The 27,358-nt window shown below is 52.3% G+C and overlaps 1 protein-coding gene across 2 annotated transcripts in view; it reads left to right on the top strand.

Moving 5' to 3' along the window:
* RBL2 (RB transcriptional corepressor like 2) overlaps positions 1-27,358 on the top strand; it is a 722,629-nt gene that overhangs the window by 505,820 nt on the left and 189,451 nt on the right. For both annotated transcript variants that reach the window (XM_085638866.1, XM_085638867.1), the window contains exons 18-19: positions 22,019-22,090; positions 24,860-24,971. In XM_085638866.1, the coding sequence (XP_085494992.1) occupies positions 22,019-22,090; positions 24,860-24,971 (184 nt within the window). The remainder of the gene's footprint in view (positions 1-22,018; positions 22,091-24,859; positions 24,972-27,358) is intronic.

The following is a 27,358-nucleotide window of genomic DNA, read 5'->3' as shown; positions in this document are numbered from 1 at the left end:
ACTACGGTCGACCTCCGGCACATTGATGGAAAACCCCAGCGAATGCAGAAGTCACACCTGATTCCCTCTCAGAAGCTACTCTTTTTACCCGAGCGGTTCTTGACACAACGCAGTTTCAGGTCTATCCTCCCGAACGGCGAGTCCAGGATATTCAGGCTATGATTCTGATCTTTCAGCCTCTATCCCGGGTTTGTCAGAATGACCCTGAGGCTGCTGGGCCTCATGGCCTCCTGCATTCTGCTGGTCGATAATGCCAGGTGGCATATGGGGGCTCTACAGTGTGACCTGAACTTCCAGTGGGTGCAGCATCGGGGAAATCTGTCAGATTGCATCCAGATCTTGGAGGGCACCGCACGACAATTGCAGGGGTGGCTCACGAACCAGGATTGGGTCAACGGCAGATCCCTCTCCCTTCCCCATCCAGAACACACAGTGGTGACAGACGCATCCCTTCTGGAATGGGGCGGCCACATGGGGGAGGCAGAGATCAGAGACCTCTGGTCTCCGAGCTCCACATCCATCTTCTGGAGCTTCGGGTGATTCGTCTTACACTCAAAGCATTCCTTCCCTCTGTCTGGGGAAGAGTAGTGCAGGTGTTTACGGACAACACCACCACCATGTGGTACTGCAACAAACAGGATGGGGTGGGGTCGTGGACCCTATGTCAGGAGGCCCTCCCCCTCTAGACATGGCTGGAACATCAGGGCAGATCTCTGGTGGTTCAACACCTGGCAGGTTCACTGAACGCCAGGGCTGATGAACTCAGCCGCAGGTGCATGATGGATCACGAATGGCGTCTTCACTCGGAGGTGGTGCAAGGTCTCTTTCAACAGTGGGGTCAGCCTTGGTTAGATCTGTTCGCCACCGAAGATTGTCAGCAATTCTGTGCGTTGGAATTTCCAAGGTGGCACTCGCTAGGCGACGCTTTACGTTGTGAGTGGATGCCTATACCACTTCTGCCCAGAGTGCTGAAGAAGATCAGGCTGACTGGGCCCAATTCATCCTTGTGGCTCTGGATTGGGCACGAAGAGTCTGGTATCCAGAGCTGCTCAACATGGTTATCGATCCTCCAACCCGTCTGCCTCTTTTGGAGGATCTTCTGTCACAGCAGCAGGGGACGGTCCTCCATCCAAACCTATCCAGCCTCCACCTCCTTTCGTGGAGATTGAGCGGCTGCAGTTGACGTCATTTGACCTGCCTCCCGAAGTCTGCGATGTTATCTTGGCAGCCAGGCGTCCCTCCACTAAGACGGTAAAAGCCTGTCGGTGGAACAAATTTGTGGCATGGTGCACAGCAAAGGCTGTGGATCTCTTTTCCGCCCCTCTTTCTGAGGTTCTCTTGTTCCTCCTTTCTTTGGCCCAACAGGGCTCTGCTCTGGGCACTATCAAGGGCCATATCTCGGCCATTTCTGCCTTCCTTCGGCTTCCAGATCAGCCTTCTCTCTTCAAGTCCCCAGTTGTCAATCGTTTCTTGAAAGGCATAACTCATCTTTTTCCTCCTATTCCTTTCGTTATGCCTCAGTGGGACTTGAATCTGGTTTTACCTTATTTGATGTGTGCTCCCTTTGAGCCGCTTCATGACTGTCCTTTGAGGCTTTTAACTCTTAAAACTGCATTCCTGGTGCCATCACATCTGCCAGAGTGAGTGAGCTCCAGGCTCTTTCATCTAAGCCTCCTTTCCTGTCTGTCCATCCTTCCTGCCCAAGGTTGTCACTGCCTTTCACATCGGGCAGACCATCACTTTGCCCACCTTCTTTGTGCCTCCGCATCCTTCGAAAGAGGAAGAGAGGCTCCACCGTCTGGTCCCAAAACGTGTGCGTTCCTTTATCTGTATCGCACCAAACAGTTCCGGGTGGATGACCAGCTCTTTGTTGGGTACGTGGGCGCCAAGAAAGGTCGGGCCGTACACAAATGAACTCTCTCCCAATGGGTCGTTTTGTGTATCAAAACCTGCTGCTCTTTGGCAAAGAAGGAGCCTCCAGTGGGGCTGCATGCTCATTCCACCAGGGCGACGGCAGCAACCACTGCTCTGGGACGAGGTGTTCCGCTGAATGACATCTGTCAGGCAGCTACGTGGGCTTCGTTGCACACTTTTACGAAACACTACTGTCTTGACAGTCAAGTCCGGAGAGATCGCTTCTTTGGCCGTTCTGTTCTACAGGACTTTCTGGTGTGATCTTGGTTTGCAGACCCACCTCCGGGGTTGATATTGCCGGGGTATCTATTCTAAGGTAAGGAATCTATAGCTATTGTGTTTCTTTCAGATGAACCAGTTACTTACCTTCGGTAACGATATATGTGTAAGACACATTAGTTAGTTATAGATTCCTTACCGACCCACCCATCCTCCCCGTTCTGCGAACTGATTTCTAGGGTTAAGGACATCCTTTCAGGGCCCTAGTTTGTGCACCAGTGGTCAGTATTTTGCATGTCTCTGCGTTTCTGGCGCGGAAAGTCTTGTACAGAACTGACATCAGCGTGCGAGGGCGACGTCTAAGTAGCTACAGTGACGTCATCCCAGCGACACAACGCCAACGACCAACGCGGAGACGACCGACGCGCAGAGGTACTGCTGAAGAAAAACATTCTGGATCCAGCTGACGCCTGGGGGTAATTCTAAGGTAAGGAATCTATAACTTACTAAAGTTTCTTACAGATATATTGTTACCGAAGGTAAGTAACTTGTTCGATGTTCTGTGTCATAATAGTTCCCTTCGACCTCTAGGCAGCCCTTTATACTGTTGATCACGATACTCTCTGTAAAGTTTTAAAGAACACAATGGGTATTGAAGGAACAGAGCTAGACTGGTTAAGATCCTATCTGTCTCACAGATCGCAAGTCTTCAAGATAGAAAACACTTACTCTACCCCTGTCAAAGGTTCCTGTGTAGTACACCAGCTTCCATTTGTTCCCACTACTCTTCCATCTTTATGCAGAATCACTAGCCCATGTGCTAACAAAACATTGTATCTTTAGATCCTTGCCTCATTGTTTCTGAATAATCAGAACTGGGTATTAAATGTAAAACTAAAGTTTAAACGCCTAAAAAACTTAATTTGTCCTTATTTCTCCAACCAAAGAACAGAAACTTCCAGCCGAAAAGTCAAACCAACTCAAGGCCATGGTCCTTACCGCAAAGACTATCAACTTTTCGCTCTTAATCGGGAAGCATATGTTAATCAAAGTACATCATATCCTTTGTGTGTAAGGCACTGCATGAAAAATGATGAACTTTGTTTACATCCTTTTGTATGTTTGCAGCCCCTTACACGGTATGGCTGTGAAGTACTTTGTTTAATATAATACCCATGATGAAGGGCGTGCCTGAAGTATCTTTGGGGCCATTACATCATCATTGAGTGAATGAATTTAGATTACAGAAAGCTGAACATATGAAACTATGAAAAAAGATAGTTACTATACTCATCTGGCTCAGTAGAATAATTTGTTTAAAAATAACAGGATTTTGCTAAGCTTTTGGTTATATCCCAGTTACTGAGCATAAACCAGGGTGCAGAGCACCAAGGAACATGCCATAGAATGAGTGTGCACTTATTACCAAATAAATGACTGCTCCACAGTTGAGAGTAGTATATGTGTCTACATGCTGTTCTAAAGTTCAGATTGCGGCAATTCAAACCTTTATATTTGTGTCCAGTCTTATGGAGTCAGTTTACTAATTTCCATTGTACTGCTATGTGCCATGGGTCTATCCATTGTGCCATGAGCCTGGTCAGTGTTTGAGGGTTCTGCTCTGTGTGCAGGGAGATGTTGAGTTTAGCATGAAACTGCTCAGTGTTAGAGAATCCAGGTCAGTATGCCAAGGATCAGAATATTGTTAGCAGAACATCATCTGGCAGATTTATTTGAACCCTTAGCATAATTTACAAAAATATCATGGCACTGGTTGTTTATTTTCTGTTATTAACTTCAATGGAATAATATTTTTGCAAACTATATTCGGTTATGATACCTGCCTTGGAACTGGTCAATTTCCAGGGGTCAGTTTACTGTATCTGAAAGAAACACGTTAGTTAGATTCCTCACCTTAGAATATCCCCAGGCGTCAGGCTGGATCCGGAAAGATTTTTCATCAGCAATGCCCTTGCGCGTCGCTAGGCGTCGTCTGCGGCTTCGCGTCCGTCGTCGGCGTCGTGCGCCGGGATGACGTCGTCGGAGTACTTAGACGCCGCCCTCGCGCGCTGACGTCTGTTCTTTTTTTTTTTTTCGCGCCAGACAGCGCCGATCTGGGAAGACCATACCCGTTTAGTCATTTTTGGACTCTTTTGGTCTATTCTCGTCGACTCGACTCTGGTGCCCGTAGGATACCTGGTTTTAAACCTTGTGACTCCTGTCACCAACTAATGTTGGTTACGGACCACCACTGCCGGTGCCTCTACTGCCTTGGAGCCGACCACGTTGCCGAGTCGTGCCTCGACTGCCGGGCCTTGACTTCGAAGGCTAGGCAGGAGTGGTCCCGCAAGCTACTTGAGCTCCGGCAGTCGGCTCCGTGCCGTTCACTGTCCCGGTCGAGGGGGAGGTCGAGGGACCAGTCGCGGAGTCGCAGCCATCATCATCACCACCACCACCACTCGTCTGGTTCCAAGTCTTCGGCTAAGTCGAAGCATAGTAAGAAGTCCAAGAGGCGACCTCGCTCTTCGGGCTCACCTCACCGGTCGCGCAACTCGGCTGAGGGTTCGGGTGGTACCACCCATGCTGCTCCGTCGGAGCCGCAGGAGTCGCGCCCGTCCCCATATTCGCCGGTCCCTGGAACTAACGCGACTCCGGCGGAGATCAGTGCCTTTCTCTCGGCATGAGAGGCCTGGCTCCGCCGCCGACGCCTGCTCGACTGGGAGGCCTAGTGAGCCAGCGGCTCCGGCCCAGCGCCGTCGTCGACTCCGGTCCCGACGCCGCAGGTCCCCGCGGGATCCAGGCCTGGATCCCAGTCGGCGCCGGTCGACCTCACGACCCCTCCGCCGGAGCCGCCTTCGGATGACGCCATTCCCCGGTTCAGTCCCGGTCCAGGCCCGGCGTCGGAGCGGCGCCGCACCCGACGCCGATGGGTGGCAATTTCATCTTCTGCCCGGCTTCGATCATGCCACCTGTCTACCAGGAATCAGATGACGGTGACGACTGGGAGGGGTCTGATGACCCTCTGGCCCGGCAGGGCCAGTTATCACAGGACTGGGCAGACGAGCTGGGGATGCCAGTGGTCTTGACACCTCCCCTGACACTGGCTTCATCTCTCCTCCGACCGTGGCTTTGGAGGAAGGTGCTGCATTTTCTGTGGTGCTGCGCAAGGCGGCCAAAGCACTTGGGCTGGAGCTACCTGCTGTGGCCCTGAGGACTAACCTCACAGAAGTGCTCCAACCGTCAGTACCACCGAATTTCGGGGGATCACTTGTGACTTCTGCAGGAGGAAGTTACGGCCCTCTTGGCCAAGGGGGCTATCGAGCGCGTTACTGGTCTAGAAGTAGGTTGTGGTTGTTATTCCCACTACTTTCTGGTCCCCAAGAAGGGCAAAGGGGGCCTACACCCTATCTTGGACCTCAGGAGCGTCAACGCCTTCCTCCGGAAGGAGAAGTTCAAGATGCTCACTGTAGCTCAGGTTCTGACTGCCCTAGACCCTGGAGACTGGATGGTAGCGTTGGACTTGCAGGACGCTTACTTCCACATCCCCTTCCTGCCAGCTCACCGGAGTTACCTGCGATTCACGGTGGGCCAGGAGCATTTTCAGTTTACCGTGCTCCCCTTCGGCCTCACCAGTGCCCCTCGGGTGTTCACGAAAGTGATGGCGGTGGTCGCAGCTCATCTGTGCAGATCAGGGGTTTCAGTCTTCCCCTATCTCGACGACTGGTTGTTGAAGGCAGGCTCGCCCCAGGCAGTCGTCTCCCACTGCCTCTTGCACTCGCTGGAGTTCTCCATCAACGGGCCGAAGTCGTATCGGAGTCCCTCCCAGCAGCTCCTCTTCATCGGAGCGGTTCTGGACTCGGCGCAGTTCCGGGCCTTTCCTCCGGAACAGCGGGTCCGGGATATTCAGGCTCTGATTCCCATCTTTCGGCCTCTATCCCGGGTTTCGGTCAGGTTGGTGCTGCGGCTTCTGGGTCTGATGGCCTCCTGCATCCTGTTGGTGCATCACGCCTGGTGGCGAATGCGGGCTCTGCAGTGGGACCTGAAGTTTCAGTGGGCCCAGCATCGGGGAAACCTGTCTGACCACGTCCTGATCTCGGAGGGCACTGCGAGACAGTTGCAGTGGTGGCTCACGGATCGCGATTGGGTCAGTGGCAGATCCCTCTCCCTACCCCAATCGGAGCACGTAGTGGTGACTGATGCGTCTCTCCTAGGATGGGGAGGCCACATGAGAGAGGCGGAGATCAGAGGCCTCTGGTCTCCGGCGGAGTCCAGTCCCGGCTCCATATCAACCTTCTGGTGCTGAGGGCGATCCGGCTTGCACTGAAGGCATTCCTTCCCTCTGTCCGGGGAAGTGTAGTGCTGGTGTTCACGGATAACCCCACCGCCATGTGGTATTGCAACAAACAAGGCGGGGTGTGGTCGTGGACCCTTTGTCAGGAGGCTCTGCGACTCTAGACATGGCTGGAACATCAGGGCATCACCCTGGTGGTTCAACATCTGACGGGCTCTCTGAACGCCAGAGCAGACGAACTCAACCGCTGGTGTATTATGGATCACGAATGGCGTCTAAACTCGGACGTGGCGCAAGGCCTCTTTCGGCAGTGGGGGGAGCCTTGGTTAGATCTATTCGCCACCGAAGAGAACGCGCAATGTCAGCAGTTCTGCGCGTTGGAGTTTCCAAGGCGGCACTCGCTCGGGGACGCCTTTCATCGCGAGTGGAGTTGCGGTCTGTTGTACGCCTTTCCGCCTATACCACTTCTGCCCAGAGTGCTGAAGAAGATCAAGCACGACCGGGCCCAAGTCATCTTGGTGGCTCCAGATTGGGCACGAAGATTCTGGTATCCCGAGCTACTCAATCTGTCGATCGATTCCCCAGTACGACTGCCTCTTCAGGGGGACCTTCTGTCGCAGCAGCAGGGGACGGTCCTCCACCCGAACCTGTCCAGCCTCCACCTCCATGCGTGGAGATTGAGCGGCGGCAGTTGATGCCATTTGACTTGCCTCCTGAAGTCTGTAATGTTATTCTATCAGCCAGGCGTCCCTCCACAAAATCGGTATACGCCTGCAGGTGGAACAAATTTGTGGCATGGTGCACCGCAAAGGCTGTGGATCCCCTTTCCGCCCCTCTTTCTGAGGTTCTCCTCTTTCTTCTTTCCATGGCCCAGCAGGGCTCTGCTCTGGGCACCCTAAAAGGTTATCTTTCTGCTATTTCTGCTTTCTTGCGGCTTCCTATCTGAAAGAAACACGTTAGTTAGATTCCTCACCTTAGAATATCCCCAGGCGTCAGGCTGGATCCGGAAAGATTTTTCGTCAGCAATACCCCTTGCGCGTCGCTAGGCGTCGTCTGCGACTCCGCGTCCGTCGTCTGCGTCGTGCGCCGGAATGATGTCATCGGAGTACTTAGACGCCGCCCTCACGCGCTGACGTCAGTTCTTCTTTTTTCCGCGCCAGACAGCGCCGATCCGGGAAGAGCTTACCCCTTAGTCAATTTTTGACTAAAACTTTTTGACTCTTTTGGTCTTTTGTCGACTCGACTCTGGTGCCGGTAGGATGCCTGAATTTAAGGCCTGTGACGCCTGTCATCGCCTGATGTTGGTGACGGATCACCATCGCCGGTGCCTTTACTGCCTGGGGGCCGCCCACGACGCGGAGTCGTGCCCCGATTGTCAGGCCTTGACCTCGAAGGCTAGGCGGGAGCGGTCCCGTAAGCTTCTCGAGCTTCGGCACTCGGCTCAGTCACCATCATCGCTCGTCGGGCTCGAAGTCTTCGGGTAAGTCGAAGCGATCAAAGAAGTCCAAGAGGCGACACCGCTCTTCGGACTTCCCTCGCTGGTCGCGCGACTCGGCCGAGGGTCAGGGTGGTCCCACCCCCGCGGCTCCGCCGGAGCCGCAGGAGCCACGTCCGTCTCCATACCCGCCGGTCCCTGGGACTGACGCGACTCCGGCGGAGGTCACTGCCTTCCTCTCGGCCATGAGGGGCCTGGCTCCGCCGTCGACGCTTGCCGGCGCGCATTCTGGCAACGCGGGCTCGACTGGGCGACTTCGCGTGCCGGCGCCTCCGGCCCTGGCGCCGCCGACGACTTCAGTCCCGACGCCGCAGGTCCCCAAGGGATCCAGGCCTGGATCTCTGTCGGCGCCGGTCGACCTCACGACGCCTTCTCCACCGGCGCCGACACCGGTTCCACCTCCGGCGCCGTCTCAGGACAACGCCGTTCCCCGGTTTAGCCCCTGTCCGGAACCGACGCCGGCACGGCGCCGCCAGGTGCCGCGCCCGACGCCGATGGATGACCGTTTCATCTACTGTTCGGCTCCGATCGTTCCTCCTGTTTATCAGGAATCGGATGACTGGGGCGACTGGGAGGGGTCTGAGGACCCTATGGACCTCCAGGGTCAACGTTCACAGGACTGGGCAGACGAGCTGGGGGATGCCAGTGGTCTGGACACTTCGCCGGACGCTGGCTTCATCTCTCCTCCGACTGTGGCTTCGGAGGAAGGTGCAGCTTTTTCAGTGGTGCTGCGCAAGGCGGCCGAAGCCCTGGGGCTCGAGTTGCCTGCTGTGGCCGTGAGGACTAATATCCTCACAGAGGTGCTTCAACCGTCAGCAAGCTCCACAGAGCATCTGTTGCAGTTCAATGAGGCCCTCGTCGACGTTCTGCAGGGCACTTGGTCCAAGCCCTCCACAGTTCCTCCTGTGGATCGTAACGTGGCCCGGCGCCACCGCCCTGCTCCGGGCGACCCCAGTTTCCTGTCCCAACACCCCACCCCGAGAGCCTGGTTATCCAGGCCTCCACTTCCCAATCCTCCTTCCTGTCCGCTCCTCTGGATTGGGAATCCAAGAGGCTGGAACAGTTCGGAAAGAAACTGTTCTCTTCCCTGAGTTTGGGCCTGCGGTCTTTGAACACCGCTTGCCTCTTGGACCGTTTCTCCCACTCTCTGTGGGATGCGGTGGAGGATGTGCTGCCACTGTGTCCGGAGGAGGCCCGGACACGTCTCTCCCAGGCACTTGCTGACGGGCGAGGTGCAGCGCGACATGCCATACGGTGTGGACTTGACACCACGGACTCGCTGGGTAGGGCGATTTCCACCACGGTGGTGCTCCGGCGCCACGCCTGTCTGAGGTCAACGTCTTTTTCGGGGGATGTCCAGAGTACCCTCATGGATATGCCCTTTGATGGTGCTCGCCTTTTTGGTGAGAAGGCGGATGGGGCGCTGGCTCGTTTTAAGGACTCCCGGGCTACGGCCACGTCCTTGGGTCTCTCAGAACCACGGCCGCACACTTCCGCCTTTCGCCCCTTTCGTGGCCAAGGAAGGGGTGCCTCCTCACGACCGCCTAGCCACCGGCCGCAGAACCAACCTGCACGCGGTCGCGGACGTGGGTTCCGCCGTGGCGGTTCTAGAGGACAACGTGCCGGTCAGTCCACATCCACCCCGGCAGCATCCGCCTCAAAGCCTTCCTAGTCCGAGCTTTCAGGCCCATTCCACGCCAGTGGGCGGCAGAGTTCGCCATCACCTGCTCCACTGGCGCTCCATCACTTCGGACAGGCGGGTGCTGCAAATCGTCCGAAGGGGCTACTCCCTCCCCTTCGAGACGACCCCTCCAGCCATGCCGCCGTATATCGGAGGATCACTTGAATCTTCTGCGGGAGGAAGTTACGGACCTCTTGGCCAAAGAGGCCGTTGAGCGCGTTCCTGGTCCAGAAGTAGGCCGTGGTTGCTATTCCCACTACTTTCTGGTTCCCAAGAAGGGCAAAGGGGGCCTACGCCCTATCTTGGACCTCAGGAGCGTCAACACCTTCCTCCGGAAGGAATGGTTCAAAATGCTAACTTTAGCTCAGGTTCTGGCTGCCCTCGACCCTGGAGACTGGATGGTAGCGTTGGACTTGCAGGACGCCTATTTTCACATCCCCGTCCTGCCGGTCCACCGGCGTTACCTGCGGTTCACGGTGGGTCAGGAGCACTTTCAGTTCACCATGCTCCCCTTCGGCCTCACCAGTGCCCCTCGGGTGTTCACGAAAGTGATGGCGGTGGTCGCAGCTCATCTGCGCAGATCGGGGGTTCCAGTCTTCCCCTATCTCGACGACTGGCTGTTGAAGGCAGGCTCGCCCCAGCAAGTAGTCTCCCACCTCCAGACTACGGCCGACCTCCTGCATTTGCTGGGGCTCTCCATCAATGTCCCGAAGTTGCACCTGAGTCCCTCCCAGAAGCTCCTCTTCATCGGAGCGGTTCTCGATTCGGCGCAGTTCCAGGCTTATCCTCCAGAACAGCGGGTCCGGGATATTCAGGCTCTGATTCCCATCTTTCTGCCTCTATCCTCGGTTTCGGTCAGGTTGGTGCTGCGGCTTCTGGGGCTGATGGCCTCCTGTCCTGTTGGTGCATTACGCCAGGTGGCGAATGCGGGCTCTGCAGTGGGACCTGAAGTTTCAGTGGGCCCAGCATCGAGGCAACCTTTCCGACCATGTCTTGATCTGGGAGGGCACTGCGAAACAGTTGCAGTGGTGGCTCACGGACCGCGATTGGGTCAGCGGCAGATGCCTCTCCCTACCCCAACCGGAGCACGTAGTGGTGACGGACGCGTCCCTCCTCGGATGGGGGGGCCACATGGGAGAGGCGGAGATCAGAGGACTCTGGTCTCTGGCGGAGACTCAACTCCACATCAACCTTTTGGAGCTGAGAGCGATCCGGCTTGCACTGAAAGCCTTCCTTCCCTCTGTCCGGGGAAGTGTCGTGCAGGTGTTCACGGACAACACCACTGCCATGTGGTATTGCAACAAACAGGGCGGGGTGGGGTCGTGGACCCTTTGTCAGGAGGCTCTGCGCCTCTGGACATGGCTGGAACACCTGGGCATCACCCTGGTGGTTCAACATCTGGCGGGCTCTCTGAACGCCAGAGCAGACGAACTCAGCCGCCGGTGCGTGATGGATCACGAATGGCATCTGAACTCGGATGTGGCGGAAGGTCTCTTTCTGCAGTGGGGAGAGCCTTGGTTAGATCTATTCGCCACCGAAGAGAACGCGCAATGTCAGCAGCTCTGCGCGTTGGGATTTCCAAGGCAGCACTCGCTCGGAGACGCTTTTCGTCGCGAGTGGAGTTGCGGTCTGTTGTACGCCTTTCCGCCTATACCACTTCTGCCCAGAGTGCTGAAGAAGATCAGGCGCGACCGGGCCCAAGTCATCTTGGTGGCTCCGGATTGGGCACGAAGGTACTGGTATCCCGAGCTACTCAGCATGTCAATCGATCCCCCGATACGACTGCCTCTTCAGGAGGACCTTCTGTCGCAGCAGCAGGGGGCGGTCCTCCACCTTAACCTGTCCAGCCTCCACCTCCATGCGTGGAGATTGAGCGGCGGCAGTTGATGCCATTTGACTTGCCTCCTGAAGTCTGTGATGTCATTCTGGCAGCCAGGCGTCCCTCCACTAAGACTGTATACGCCTGCCGGTGGAACAAATTTGTGGCATGGTGCACAGCAAAGGCTGTGGATCCCCTTTCCGCCCCTCTTTCTGAGGTTCTACTCTTTATTCTTTCTTTGGCCCAGCAGGGCTCTGCTCTGGGCACCTTGAAAGGTTATTTTGCTGCAATCTCTGCCTTCTTACGGCTTCCTGATCAGCCTTCTCGTTTCAAGTCCCCTGTTGTTTCCCGTTTTCTCAAAGGCATTACTCACATGTTTCCTCCTGTCCCCTTCGTAATGCCTCAGTGGGACTTGAATCTTGTCCTGACTTTTCTGATGTGCGCTCCTTTTGAGCCTCTTCACAATTGTCCCATTCGTCTTCTGACCCTGAAAACTGCTTTCCTGGTAGCTATCACCTCGGCTAGACGGGTGAGTGAGCTCCAGGCTCTGTCATCTAAGCCTCCCTTTCTTTCTGTTCATCCGGACAAGGTTGTCCTCCGGCTTCGTCCTTCTTTTCTACCGAAAGTGGTGACCCCCTTTCACCTCTGGCAATCTGTCACGTTGCCCACCTTCTTTCCGCCTCGCATCCTTCAAAAGAGGAAGAGAGGCTCCACCGTCTGGACCCAAAACGGGCACTGTCCTTTTATTTGGACCGCACCAAACAGTTCCGGGTGGATGACCACATTTTTGTTGGATACGTAGGAGCTAAGAAGGGGAAAGCGGCACACAAACGGACCATCTCCCGGTGGGTCGTGTTGTGTATTAAACTTTGTTACTCCTTGGCAAAAAAGGACCCTCCTGTTGGGTTGAGGGCCCATTCCACCCGGGCCACAGCGGCTACTACTGCCCTGGGCCGGGGAGTCCCCTTGCGGGACATCTGTCAGGCGGCGACGTGGGCTTCACTGCACACGTTTGCCAAGCACTATTGCCTGGACAGCCAAGTCCGGCGAGACGGCTTCTTTGGCCGTTCTGTTCTCCAGGACTTTCTGGTGTGATCTTGGTTCGCAGACCCACCACCGGGGTTGGTATTGCTGAGGTATCAATTCTAAGGTGAGGAATCTAACTAACGTGTTTCTTTCAGATGAACAAGTTACTTACCTTTGGTAATGGTAATGGTAAGAAACATTAGTTAGTTATATTCCTCACCGACCCACCCATCCTCCCCGTTCTGCGAACTGACATCTAGGGTTAAGGTTATCCTTTTCAGGGCCCTAGATTTTTTGGCACCAGTGTCGGTCTCTTGCATGGCTCTGCGTTCCTGGCGCGGAAAGCTATGTACAAGAACTGACGTCAGTGTGCGAGGGCGGCGTCTAAGTACTCAGACGACGTCATTCCGGCGCACGACGCCGACGACTGACGCGGAGCCGTAGACGACGCCTAGTGACGCGCAAGGGGTATTGCTGACGAAAAATCTTCCGGATCCAGTCTGACGCCTGGGGATATTCTAAGGTGAGGAATCTAACTAACTAATGTTTCTTACAGATACATAGTTACCGAAGGTAAGTAACTTGTTCGATCAGCCTTCTCTTTTCAAATCCCCTGTTGTTTCTCGCTTCTTTAAGGGCATTACTCACATGTTTCCTCCAGTCCCTTTCATAATGCCTCAGTGCGATTTGAATCTGGTCTTGACGTTTCTGATGTGCGCTCCCTTTGAGCCATTTCATAATTGTCCCCTTCGTCTCTTGACGCTTAAGACTGCTTTCCTGGTAGCCATCACCTCTGCTAGAAGGGTGAGTGAGCTCCTGGCTCTCTCTTCTAAGCCTCCTTTTCTTTCTGTCCATCTGGACAAAGTTGTTCTCAGGACTCGTCCTTCTTTTCTCCCTAAGGTGGTAACTGCCTTTCACATCGGCCAGTCTGTTACGTTGCCCACCTTCTTTCCGCCTCCGCATCCTTCGAAAGAGGAAGAGAGGCTCCACCGTCTGGACCCAAAACGGGCACTGTCCTTTGATTTGGACCGCACCAAGCAGTTCCGGGTGGACGACCAACTCTTTGTTTGCTACGTGGGCGTTAAGAAGGGGCGGGCGGTGCACAAGTGAACCATCTCTCGCTGGGTCGTTTTGTGTATCAAAGCTTGTTATTCCTTGGCTAAAAAGGAACCTCCTGTAGGGCTCAGGACCCATTCCACTCGGGCCACAGCGGCGACAACTGCCCTGGGCCGGGGAGTCCCCTTGCAGGACATCTGTCAGGCAGCAACGTGGGCCTCGCTGCACACGTTTGCTAAACATTATTGCCTGGACAGCCAAGTCCGGAGAGACGGCTTCTTTGGCCGTTCTGATCTCCAGGACTTTCTGGTGTGATCTTGGTTCGCAGACCCACCACCGGGGTTGGTATTGCTGGGGTATCTATTCTAAGGTGAGGAATCTAACTAACGTGTTTCTTTCAGATGAACAAGTTACTTACCTTCGGTAACGATATATCTGTAAGAAACATTAGTTAGTTAGATTCCTCACCGACCTACCCATCCTCCCTGTTCTGTGAACCGATTTCTAGGGTTTAGGTTATCCCTTTCAGGGCCCTAGAATTTTTTGGCACCAGTGTCGGTCTCTTGCATGGCTCTGCGTTCCTGGCGCGGAAAGCTATGTACAAGAACTGACGTCAGCGCGCGAGGGCGGCGACTAAGTACTTCGACGTCATCCCGGCGCACGACGCCGATGACGGACACGAAGCCGCAGACAACGCCTAGCGACGCGCAAGGGTATTGCTTATGAAAAATCTTTCCGGATCCAGCCTGACGCCTGGGGATTTTCTAAGGTGAGGAATCTAACTAACTAATGTTTCTTACAGATCTATCGTTACCGAAGGTAAGTAACTTGTTCGTCGTGAACATGTTGTATCTGTCAATTGTCTGTCTGCTTGATGTTTAAGGAGTGTAAGTAATGTGCTACAGGGTTCACCAATGTGCCATTGTTATCATTAAGGCTCCCTGTTTTCTGTTTTTACTGATTTTTACCGATAAATACTGTAACGCCCTGAACGTCTCAGGATCGTTTAACAGACACGATAATGAGAACGCAACCACTTGTGAAGGTTTAGTTATTTTAATGAAGGCAAAAATAATACAAGGAATAAACAAAGGTTATAGTCACTGGAATCCTCCAGGCTAAGTACGTTACCAGCCCACAGCACGGATGGTCCTAACCGTCCTCTGCATATACGCCGATCCCGGCGTATGCCAACAGAGGGCAGAAATGAAATGGCCGACAATGCCAATCGGTAGGCTGTGAGGGGCACGAAGAGTGTTGGGGAGAATCGAGGAGTCAGGGAAACACCCAGCCGGGGTCTCTACCTGAAGGGAGCAGCCGCTCAACCTCTTCCTCAGACTGCACCGGGACGCGGAGTCACCTCCTGGTGATGCGTCACCGATACCCCAATCACAAGCAAAGAAGACTGAACCGAGAGCAGCCGCTCGATCGATCCCGTGGACTTCCGAGTCTGTAACGCGGCAAACACCTCCTGGTGTGCGTTACAGCTGGCAGTCCCTGTATCTCTGGTCGGGCTGGTGGTTACGACTCCAACCAGCAAAAGCGCCACTGCGCTTTGACTCAGCCGAGTCAAAAAGCGAAGCTCAATGGTTATCCGGTAGAGCTTCCGGGTCCTTCACAGGTGACGATGGGGCAAGACACGGCCCAGGGAGTAACGACTCGACCTACCTCCGTTCTTGCCTTACTGGAGCACCACTCCGGAACACTGCTCTTCACTAAGCAGGTACGTCGGTGTAAACACAATATCCGACAGCGTTGTACCTCCCGGTTCCTCCCTTTATAGGGCGTGTTTTCCTTGAGTTATGTAACAGCTCTCCTGTTTACATAAGGGCGTGTTTTCCTTGAGTTATGTAACAGCTCTCCTGTTTACATAAGGGCGTGTTTTCCTTGAGTTATGTAACAGCTCTCCTGTTTACATAAGGGCGTGTTTTCCTTGAGTTATGTAACAGCTCTCCTGTTTACATAAGGGCGTGTTTTCCTTGAGTTATGTAACAGCTCTCCTGTTTACATAACCTCTCAACCGCTAAGCATCCTGGGAGATGTAGTCCGTTTTCGCTGGTTACCGTTTTCCTCCCCTCGCTTGACAGGAATTCTTGACAGTACATCCTCCCTCTCAGCGGCTCCTCACGGGTCCAGCGCTGGCAGGAAAACGCCGATGGAACAAGGAGACCAAGCGCGGAGCATGAACCCCTTCAGCCGGTTCCCATGACTGCTCCTCCGGGCCATAGCCTTTCCACGCAACCAGGTACCACAGCTTCCCCCTGCGCCATTTGGACGCCCGTATGCCCGACACTTCATACTCCACCTCCGACTCCACGCATACCGGCCTAGGTGTCCCAGACGGCTTGGAGGGTGCTGGTTTGAGCAATGATACATGAAAGACAGGGTGTATCCGCAATGACTGGGGCAAGCACACCTTCACGTTCACGGGACCCATACACTTGGTAATTCGATAGGGGCCCATGTACTTGGGATGGAACACACTGTTCTTTCGAAACCTCATGTTTCTTGTGGATATCCAGACGTAGTCTCCAGTGCGGTACAGTGGCCCGGGCCTTCTCTTCCTGTCTGCCGCAGCCTTGTATCTTCTCTTGGCCTCTATTAGGACAGCCCTTGAGCGCATCAACGTGTCTTTTATGTGTGCCACCCTGTCCGCTGTGGCGGGAATCCTGTCCTCTCTGAACGGATGTAGAAATGGCAAGAACCTGGGATGTTGGCCATAGTTGCTATAGAACGGAGATGACTGTGTGGAGCTGTGAGTGGCGTTGTTATAGGCTATCTCTGCAACCCATAGCAAGTCGACCCATTCTTCCCTGCCCTGGTCCACAAAACATCGCAGATACTGTTTGAGCGTTTGGTTCAGGCGCTCGGTTTGGCCGTCCGTTTGAGGGTGGTAGCTGGTGGACAGGGCGGTCTTAACATGCAGCGCAGTGCACCAAGTCTTCCAGAATTGCGCAGTAAACTGCGACCCCCGGTCCGACACGATCACCCCAGGTAATCCATGCAGTCGTACCACATTCTTTAGGAGTAGTGACGCCAATTCCCCGGCCGTAGGGACTCTCTTGCAGGGGATGAAGTGCCCCATTTTCGTCAAATAATCCACCACCACCAGTATTGCCGTCATCCCCTGGTCTACCGGTAGGCCCACCACGAAGTCCAGTGATATGCTATCCCATGGTCTATCCGGGGTCGGAAGTGGATGTAAGAGCCCTTGGGTTCGGCCATGGTCGGCCTTCATGGTAGCACACGTAGGACACTCCTGTCCCCACCTCCTGACATCCACTCTCATGGTTGGCCACCAGAAATGCCGTCCCATGCTAGCCACCGTTTTTTCAAAGCCCAAATGACCTGCGCATGGAGAGTCATGGCACCAGATGAATGCTTGTTTCCTTAGCCTAGGCGTGGGTATCAATAGGCACCTGCCCTTCAGGGGTATCCCGTCCTTCAGCTGCCATTCTCTGTGACTGAGGAGCCACCTCCGCCATGCGAATGACCTGATCCCTCTCTTTATTCCCCTCAGGAAAGTATCCGGTTGGATAACCCCCAATACCATCCTCGGGGAAATGATGGAATGCTCGGTCGCAGGCAATGGTTCCTTAACTGCAGATTGACGGGACAGGGCGTCCGCCTTCCGGTTTTCCGTCCCCGGCCGATATGTGATGCGGAAGTTGCACCCCGCAAAGAAGATCATCCACCGCAGCTGTCTTGGAGAAAGGTGTCTTGTGGCCGTCATGAACTGTAGTTTCTGATGGTCCGTGTACACCGATACCACATGTCTTGCCCCCATCAACCAATGCCTCCATTCGGTGAAGGCGTCCTTGATTGCGAGAAGCTCCTTCTCCGCAATATGGTAGTTGCGTTCGGCGTCGTTGAGTTTGCGGGACATGTACGCAACGGGATGAAGCACCCCTGTGTCGTGGTTTCGTTGGGACAAGATAGCCCCCAGCGCCACATCCGATGCGTCCGCTTCCACCACGTAGGGGAGATCCGGATCGGGGTGAGCCAACACCGGCGCCTTACCAAAGGCGCTTTTCAGGGCCTCAAAGGCTGTGTTCGCTTCAGGGGACCAGACAAACTCCTTGGACTTCCTCAGTAGCTGTGTGATTGGGGCCACCAATCCTGAAAATCCATCTATAAACCGCCTGTAAAAGTTGGCGAAGCCAATGAAACTTTGGTCGTCCTTCACGCTTTGGGGCACCGGCCATTCTTTCACCGCCTTGATCTTTCGTTCTGCCATCTCCTGTCCCTCTGGACTCAGCATCACTCCGAGGAATTCCACGGATGTGACGTGGAAGTCACACTTGCTGAGTTTACAAAACAGCATGTTTTCCCTCAGCTTTTGGAGCACAGCTTTGACGTGCTGTACGTGCTCCTCCACACTGGACGAATAGATGAGGATGTCGTCGATATATACGACCACGTAGATATCCAACTCCTCTCTGAATACCTCATTCAAAAAGTACTGAAAGGCTGCCGGGGCGTTGCACAGACCGAACGGCATGACGAGGTACTCAAAAAGGCCGAACCTGGTCTTAAAGGCGGTCTTCCACTCGTCTCCGTCCCTCATGCGCACCAGATGGTATGCCCCTTTCAAATCCAACTTGGTGTAAATACGAGCTTTCTTGACCTGTTCCAGAAGTACACTGATGAGAGGCAAGGGGTACCGATTCTTTACGGTTATCGCATTCAGTGCCCTAAAGTCCACACAGGCTCTCAGCTCCCCATTAGCCTTCGGGATGAAGAAGAGTGGCGAGGCGGCCGGAGACTTGGACGGGCGGATGAATCCTAGCTTGAGGAGTTTATCCAGGTACCCTCGGAGATGCACGTTTTCAGGCTCCGTCAGGGCATACAGCCTGCCGCTGGGAACGCTGGCCCCTGGCACCAGGTCGATCTGGCAGTCAAACTGTCTATGTGGTGGTAGCACTTCCGCCTTCACCTCATCAAATACATCCTCAAAACTGTGATAAGCCTGGGGGAGAGCCACATCTTTTTCTGCCGCTGTAGCCACCGTCTGACTCCCGCTCTCATCTGCGTCAAGGGATTCCGTTCTTATTCCACAATGCAGGATGCAATACGGTGACGTCAGTTCGATGCGATGTGTTGGCCAATCCACAGAGGGGTTGTGTTTCTGTAGCCACGGCAATCCCAATATGACGCCATATTGGGGCGCTCGGATGATGTTAAAATCGATTTGTTCCAAATGGTTCCTCCCACATCTCATCGGAAGGACCCCCGTGTGCTGCCCGATGGGCCCCGTCACCAATCGCCTTCCGTCTACAGCATAGACGTCTTCGGGTACAGCTTTGGGAAGAAGCACTAGCCCTAGCCTGCATGCCTCGTTGTGGTCCATAAACATGCCAGTGGCCCCTGAATCCACCATGGCCACAACGGGTATCCACTGGTCATGCACTCCCACGTGCACCGTGAGAAACAGGTGTCGTTGTCCCTTAGTGACCGAGTTGGAAAGTGAAGGGATGGATGAGTGACTCTGAGATGCCCCTTTGGTTTGGGAGTCCTCTAGTTTTCCGCCGGTACGTCCACCACGGCTGTTACCGACCGGTTGGCCCGATAACGTGACGTCTTCGGTTTGGCAGGGCATACACGTACGTAGTGGCCTTTTTTGCCACAATATAGGCACAATCCTTGTTTACGGCGTGACTCTTTCTCCGTGGCTGTGAGGCTCGCTCGTATTGCGCCGATGTCCATGGGTTCTCCCTTGGATGCGGTGGCAGTTTCAGGACTTCCCACTGTCACATAGGATGGAAGGGATTTTCCTTTTCTCCCATGATCCCCCTTTCTTTCACTTAGCCTATGTTCCAGCCGTAATACCAGGTTGATAAGGCCCTCACATGTCTTGGGTTGTGGGTCAATATGAGCCAGGCGTCCTTGAGCTCATCGCACAGCCCGTGATGGAAGAGCGCTGTCTGTTTAGCAACAGGCCACTTGGTTTCCGCAACCAGCCTTCGGAACGCGTTGAGATACTGCACCAGGTCGTTGGATCCCTGTCTCAACTCAAGCATTTCACGGTCCGCCGTGTACGAGTCAGCCCTTCTGTCGAAGACCTTCAGGAATTCCTCGCGAAAAGCACCCCAATCACATAAGATGGGGTCGTCCCTGCTCACCAGAGGTACGGCCCATTGTGCCGCGTTTCCAGCCAAATAGGATATAAGGAAAGCCACACGAGCCTGACTCGTGGGGAACGCCCTTGGTTTGCACGATAAATGTAGCGCCACTTGTGTGAGGAATACCTGCACTGTGTTAGGATCCCCACTGTACCTCTCTGGTGTTGCCAAGGGGACGGCTACCGGCATTTCCACTACTACCGCAGGGGTCTGGTTCGTGAGGGAGGTGCTGGGCGTGAGCGGGTCCAATTGGATAGCATCCAGTCTGGCTTTTACATCGGCTGTTTCTTGCCTGGAGGCAGCCAATTCAATTTGCACGGTCGCTAAAGCAGCCAGCACATCATCAAGTGTTGCCATGTCTGTTATCGACCGGGAGACAGTTAGTGTTATTAAGGTCGGATATTTTGTAACGCCCTGAACGTCTCAGGATCGTTTAACAGACACGATAATGAGAACGCAACCACTTGTGAAGGTTTAGTTATTTTAATGAAGGCAAAAATAATACAAGGAATAAACAAAGGTTATAGTCACTGGAATCCTCCAGGCTAAGTACGTTACCAGCCCACAGCACGGATGGTCCTAACCGTCCTCTGCATATACGCCGATCCCGGCGTATGCCAACAGAGGGCAGAAATGAAATGGCCGACAATGCCAATCGGTAGGCTGTGAGGGGCACGAAGAGTGTTGGGGAGAATCGAGGAGTCAGGGAAACACCCAGCCGGGGTCTCTACCTGAAGGGAGCAGCCGCTCAACCTCTTCCTCAGACTGCACCGGGACGCGGAGTCACCTCCTGGTGATGCGTCACCGATACCCCAATCACAAGCAAAGAAGACTGAACCGAGAGCAGCCGCTCGATCGATCCCGTGGACTTCCGAGTCTGTAACGCGGCAAACACCTCCTGGTGTGCGTTACAGCTGGCAGTCCCTGTATCTCTGGTCGGGCTGGGAGTTACGACTCCAACCAGCAAAAGCGCCACTGCGCTTTGACTCAGCCGAGTCAAAAAGCGAAGCTCAATGGTTATCCGGTAGAGCTTCCGGGTCCTTCACAGGTGACGATGGGGCAAGACACGGCCCAGGGAGTAACGACTCGACCTACCTCCGTTCTTGCCTTACTGGAGCACCACTCCGGAACACTGCTCTTCACTAAGCAGGTACGTCGGTGTAAACACAATATCCGACAGCGTTGTACCTCCCGGTTCCTCCCTTTATAGGGCGTGTTTTCCTTGAGTTATGTAACAGCTCTCCTGTTTACATAAGGGCGTGTTTTCCTTGAGTTATGTAACAGCTCTCCTGTTTACATAAGGGCGTGTTTTCCTTGAGTTATGTAACAGCTCTCCTGTTTACATAAGAGCGTGTTTTCCTTGAGTTATGTAACAGCTCTCCTGTTTACATAAGGGCGTGTTTTCCTTGAGTTATGTAACAGCTCTCCTGTTTACATAACCTCTCAACCGCTAAGCATCCTGGGAGATGTAGTCCGTTTTCGCTGGTTACAGTTTTCCTCCCCTCGCTTGACAGGAATTCTTGACAAATACAGACGGAAAACATTTATTTTCTTGTTGGTATTTATTTTTAAATGTGGATAAAAACGGAAATCGGGTTGCTTTTTGAGTAATTCTAAATAATGACTGCCAGGCCAATAGCTGTGTGAATTGATAGGTAAGGGGATTAAAAAAGAAAGGAATTTTAGTAAAAAGGCTTTAACACTAGTACAAATGCACAAGGTTGATACCACCTTGACTCCATTACTAATTTTCCCTTTGTTAGTTCCACTGTAGGCAGTAGGCAGGGCTCTTCAAGAGCCCTATCACATATCTGACATGGTAGCAGACCTGGCAATGCACTCTATGTACTGTTCAGACTTTTACAGGGATGCCCAGGTGGTGGCCCAGGGGTATTGCATTGGCCGAAGCTTCTTAGAAGAATAGGAAGACTATTTCTCAAATCAAACACCTATTATTTCACAGATCCTAAACATTCTATGTACAAGCCCATACATTGACTACTGTCAGGCTTGGACCAGCGGAGAGCCCAACAGGGACAAATTCTTTGCTGCGCTTGGTGGAAATGCAGAGTGGTGTTGTGTTTGTCGAGTGTGCAACTTCGTTCTTTTTAATGTGCTTGTATATGACGCTATGTAAGGGATAGTCAACAGATCAAGGTTGAATCTGTAGATGGTGAAGCAAACGTCTACCTCTGAGGATCCATAGGATAAGTACTGTACCGAGTGAGTAAAGATGAAATACAATGATTCATCCCTTTGGGTGCATGCAATTCAAAGCTACTGCAGGTTCTAAGGCAGATATATCTTCTGACATATTCTGATTATTACCTACCTGTCTTATAGTCTTCTGCAGTGTACTGGACAGATTTTTCTCACCTATCATTTTCATTCCTAGGTGACAAAGGATGACACATCTTTTCACAACATCATGTGCTGCTATAGAACACAACCGCAAGCCTGCAGTCACGTATGTCAACCTTACCATGTATTGCTACATATAAATTGTGTTTTTTACTGATAAGTAGAAATTATGGAAAGTTCTCAATTGTACTTGATAAGGCAGCAGAGAAACAATGCAAACATCTGATATTTTGATCTTAGTAGCGCCATAAGGTTTGATCTGAAAACATTTTAAAGTTGAAGCATCCTTAAAATCTCTGGCATCCCTTTCATAAGCTGCAGGGTCATGATTGTGTCTTACAATAATCATATTATTATTGACCAGTCATTGTTCTTATAATCTACTATACATTGGAATATTGAGGGCTCCATTGAAGACAATGGGGTAGCTCCAGGCTTATAAGGGCTTATAAAAATGCCGGAGCTCCAACATTCCAATGTTTGTCTTCTTGTTTCTATCTTTTTAATTCAGAACATTCTACTCTTAGTGGGTGAAATGTTCTACTGGTCTTATAGTCCTTCTGTCTCGGGCTATACTGGTTGTTAAAGCCCTCACCCTCATTAAAGGCCCTTGCCTGCAGATCGGGCCTATAACTCCGGTACAGAGACTTTAACAACCAGTATATCCCTTGACAGTTGAGTCATAGTACAGAGTCCGCATTAACGCACATTGTTTATGATGTGCTAAGAATATTGAATCATAATGAGTCGTGCTTTCTGATCCTTCTGGACCTCTCGTCAGCATTCAATATTGTCAAACACGATAACCTAATTGACCTCTTGAAACACAGGATGGGGCTGTCTGGGCCTGTACTTAACTGGTTCTTTTCGTTCCTTCAGAATAGATCCCAAAGCTTCAAGGTGCACCAATCCCTTTCACATCCTGCACTGCTCACGCTGGAGGTCCCCCAAGGTTCAGCACGGTCTCCCATGTTCTTCAACCTGTTTATGGAGCCTCTGACAGAAATTCTGAAATCATCTAGCATTCTCTATCACATGTATGCGGATGATACCCAACTATACCTGAAAATTGCCTCCCCTGAGGACATCCAATCCCTCAATTCAATCCTGCTGGAAACACAAAGCTGGCTGGCACGTAACCACTTGAAGCTAAATGCTTAAAAACTGAATTCCTCCTAATCTCACCCCACAAGCATTCCCTGGTCTTGGAACAATGGTTGAATCCACTTACGGCTCTAAACTGCAGACCTCTCCTCGTTGATTCAGCATCTTCTCTGGGTATCATTCTAGACAAAAACATGAACCTGCAGAAGCACATCAGCTCCCTTACCAAAGGAGCTAACTACCAACTCAGTACCTTGAGGAAACTCAAACCCTATCTACCGGCTCAGGACCTAAAGGTGGCGGTGTAAGCACTAGTGATCTCCAAGTTGGACTATGGTAGCGCAACGCTTCGCGGATTACCTAGAGTAAAGACAGCTCCTCTTAGGGTTGCCCTCAATTCTGCTGCTAGGCTCATAACTGGCACTAACAGATTCAACCATATCTCACCGGACTTGCTGGCCCTGCACTGGCTTCCCTATGAAGCGCGGATACAGTTAAAAATTGCTCACAAAGCCATACACTTCAAGACTCCACTGTACCTCGCTCAGAAACTGGAGCTCTCATGTGGTTCAAGAGCCTCCAGAAGCGCCAGCACCCTTTTACTCAAACCACAAAAATGTAAGAAAAAAGACATACAATCGAGCCTTCTCAGGTATAGCACCGAGGATCTGGAACTCCCTTCCCCCCCGAAGTCAGGGTGAATTCCTCCACGGTCCTCTTCAAAAAAGAGGTCAAAGGGCTCTTGATGAAGAAATTCCTGCCTCTGCTGGGCCCCCCATCTGATTCCGGGCCAGAAACGTAGATTTGTGGCCCAGCTGCTGGGCTCACGAGAATTTTCGGCCAATTTTTAGACTGTTAATCTGTCGCAATTTGTTGATGCTGTTTTGATTGCTTGTATTCTGCCTGATGTATAAACTGTAAAGCGCTCTGATACCCACGGTGGTTATGTTCGCGCTATATAAAACTTTCAAAATAAATACATTAATATATAAGGCTATATTATGACACTGCAGTGCTCTGGCATGTTAGACTAATGATGCCTTTCCCTACTTACAAGTACAGTGATGAAATATCTTTTTTGGAAGACATTGTTTAAATGTATGCACTGTCTATTCACTGAACTTGACAACAATTAAGCCACAAGCAAAGAGGATCCAGTCACTGGTGCTGATTTAGAATAGGTTTGCTGAAACCTGCATAATGCGACGATGTGGTAACAATATAATCCTATTTCTTCTGTGCCACTGTCCTTGTATTTCGAATCACAGTGATAGTAAAATACAGTGAAACATGCTGTTTAATGGGTGCTAAAACCACACTTTTTGTAGTTCACATTTTACCAAATTGGTAACACTAGGTTCCCTCAGTAGTTTCCTACAGAACATGTTCATGGTATTTCTGTAATGCTTGAATGAGTGGAAGTCTGCTTGAATATTAAAAATGAGCAGTAACCCCCAATAAGCACCAGTTTTTTCCTTTAATGCAATGTGTGCTAAATTGCTAAATTCCAAGACATGGGAGCGAAGAAATAAAACAAAATGTTTTTCTTTTTATGAGGCCTCCATCTACCACATAATATTTTGCATTGGTCTCATTATGGCCCCAGGACAGATCTGTCTTTTGTTTTTCTTTACAAAGGCTGTAGATTTATGAGCCACGTCTGGCCAACCATCATTTACAATAATAATTAGTCTACAAAATGATTGTCACAAACGATTGTCTGGTGATTTTTTGTTTTTTTCACCTGCCTGCTCTTCCTTGTTCTCTTAAGGTTTATAGACGGGTTCTGATTCGAGCCAGAAGAAGAAGAAATTCAGGCAGCAGTGGCAGCAGTGACAGCAGTACACAACAAAATTCCCCAACTGGGGTGAGCAGAGACACCAGTAAGTGGTTTCCTTTCTGAATGTTCTGCATCATAGTGCATCATATTAAGAGATAAGACATATTGCTCCTTTCACTCCTCCGTGAGTTTTAATTATAATGTTGTGAGAGCGGTAATCACGGTGTATAAGCACACATTCCCTAACCCTCATCTGATTTGATGAAATTTCTATGTTTTGGCAACTTCAGCATGATTTAAAAAAATACAACCACTAGTGCCCCAGGGATTCGTCAGCCAGATTTTGAAAATCAGTGCACCAGGTGGCACACTGATGCCAGATGGTAAGAAATCTGGGAATCTGCTGTAGGACTGTGAAAAAACTCTTGTGCAGTATCGGCTTTTGAAACATAAACCTGCCTCCAGAGCCCCAATTTCAAATTCGAAAGTAATTGTTGGAAAGAGCCAACTGTCTCCTTTCAACCATACCTGTTCTGAATGCATACCTTCTCTGGGATCGCAGCAGGGCCATGAGCCTGAGCCTAACTCCACCAAATAGATACTATGGAGAAATGAAATGGGTGAAAGCATCCCCTTCCCTGGCATTAGTGTCGTTCAACCCCAAAGTCTAAACAGTCTGTCACTTATCCTGATTTACTGATAGGTAGTGCGTTCTTCCCCATCTGGCTGCCTAGGAATGAAAGAATCACCACTAGACTGTGAAGAGTTCAGCAATGAGAGTAGCACTTTCCTAAGACCTTGGGGGTCGCCTGCCTCCATAATCCCTCTAGGGAATCAGTGGGGTGTAATTCCTTTTAAACCCTTCAGGGGGAGTGGAAAGAACCATTGGACACAGTTCAGCATAATGATGTGGGGAGCATCCCACCTCCTTATCGGTGCAACTGTTGCCTCCCCATAACCTAAACAACTGTTCCCCTCCCCTGTGAAGACCGCTTCTGGCATAGGCACTACTTCATCTAGCCTTCATGGCAGTTTTTTCTTTCGTTTGGGCCCCACAGATGGGTGGCTTACCCAGGGATGAGGGAAGCAATAAAGATGTGAATGTGGGTAGAGTGTAACACCCATTGTTCGAGGCATGTGGGCTGCTGAATTCATATCTGTGCATAGATCGCCGCCTAGTGTTGGGTCCGGATGTTTGCACGTTGTTGTCCTGGAAGAGTCTTCGAAGTATCCTTGGATAGGTGACTCCTCCCCTGGACTACAGTGCGCATGGGCATCCTCTCCATCCTCAGATTGTTTTTTTCCGCCATTGGGTTCGGATGTGCTATCTTAGCTCAAGTTAGGAAAATATTTTTTCGAGGCCAAAAGGCCTTTAGTTCGCGTCGGTACTGTTTATCGATCGGGTTTCGATAGAATTTGTTAGTTTACTAACTTTCAGCACCGACTGCTTTCGCATTTACCTGTCCATCGACGACTTCGACGATGGAATCCAGGACGCCGTTCAAAAGGTGTCCGGTATGCAATGCGAAGTACCCACACATCGACGTCCATCCGGTGTGCAACAAATGCCTTTCGCCGGACCACGACGAATCAACATGCATGGCCTGTGCCCGGTTCCGCTCGAAGAAGACTCTGCGGAATCGACGAGCGGCGAGACTCGAGGCGCAGCACGCGGCACCGGCCCCGACAGACATCTTCGGCGAGGCCGAGGACGTCGAGGAATTGGAAGTCTTGCCCTCCAGTCCCGTTTCCGAACACGAACCCGGATCGGACGAGGACGACGAGTCACTCTTCCACAGAGGTGAAGACGACACCGAGGTAGGAGACGACGAGGAGGCCTTCGGGGCCGAAGAAAGTAGCTCCAATGATGAACAAGGCCTACCTGTTCAAACCGTTCAAACACCAGTGCCACAGCCTATGGCTCCGGTCGAGGGATCGCCTTCGGGCCTTACCCGAGACCCATCCCGCAGTTCTTCGGCCCCGCCCTCGGGCCCGGCCTCGGACGTTCAGCGGCAGCCATTACTACATAAACAGGCTGGTTTCCCTATCACAAAACCGAAACCGAAAGCTGCTCAGGTTCCACCGAAACCGAAACTGAAAGTAGCGCTGGTCGGATCGAGGCCTTCGACGCCAGCGCACCGCGTCGGCACCGACCGCACCAAGAGGGACTTCGGTGCCCAACTTGAGGCGGGCGACGTTGGAGTCGACAAAGGGAAAAAAGCCATCGGCACCGACAAACCTGCTCGGCTACCGGCACCGACGACACCAAGGGCCGTACCGCCTGCTGTGTCTCACATCGCTCCCTCGACGACACCTAAGCCTCAGGTATCGAAGACTTCGACGGTGATCTCTTCACCCCGACTCGATGACCCTCCGGCACCGAAAAAATCTACGGCCGCCTCTACGAGCCTGGCCGGTGCCAAAGCCTCGAAGGCGCCCCAAGTACGACCTGGTGTGACGCAAGGCAGCAAAACCACACCTGTCCTCCAG

This window comes from Triturus cristatus, chromosome 12 (genome assembly GCF_964204655.1).
Source record: "Triturus cristatus chromosome 12, aTriCri1.1, whole genome shotgun sequence".
Lineage (NCBI taxonomy): Eukaryota > Metazoa > Chordata > Amphibia > Caudata > Salamandridae > Triturus > Triturus cristatus.
This window is presented reverse-complemented; position numbering and strand designations above follow the sequence as displayed.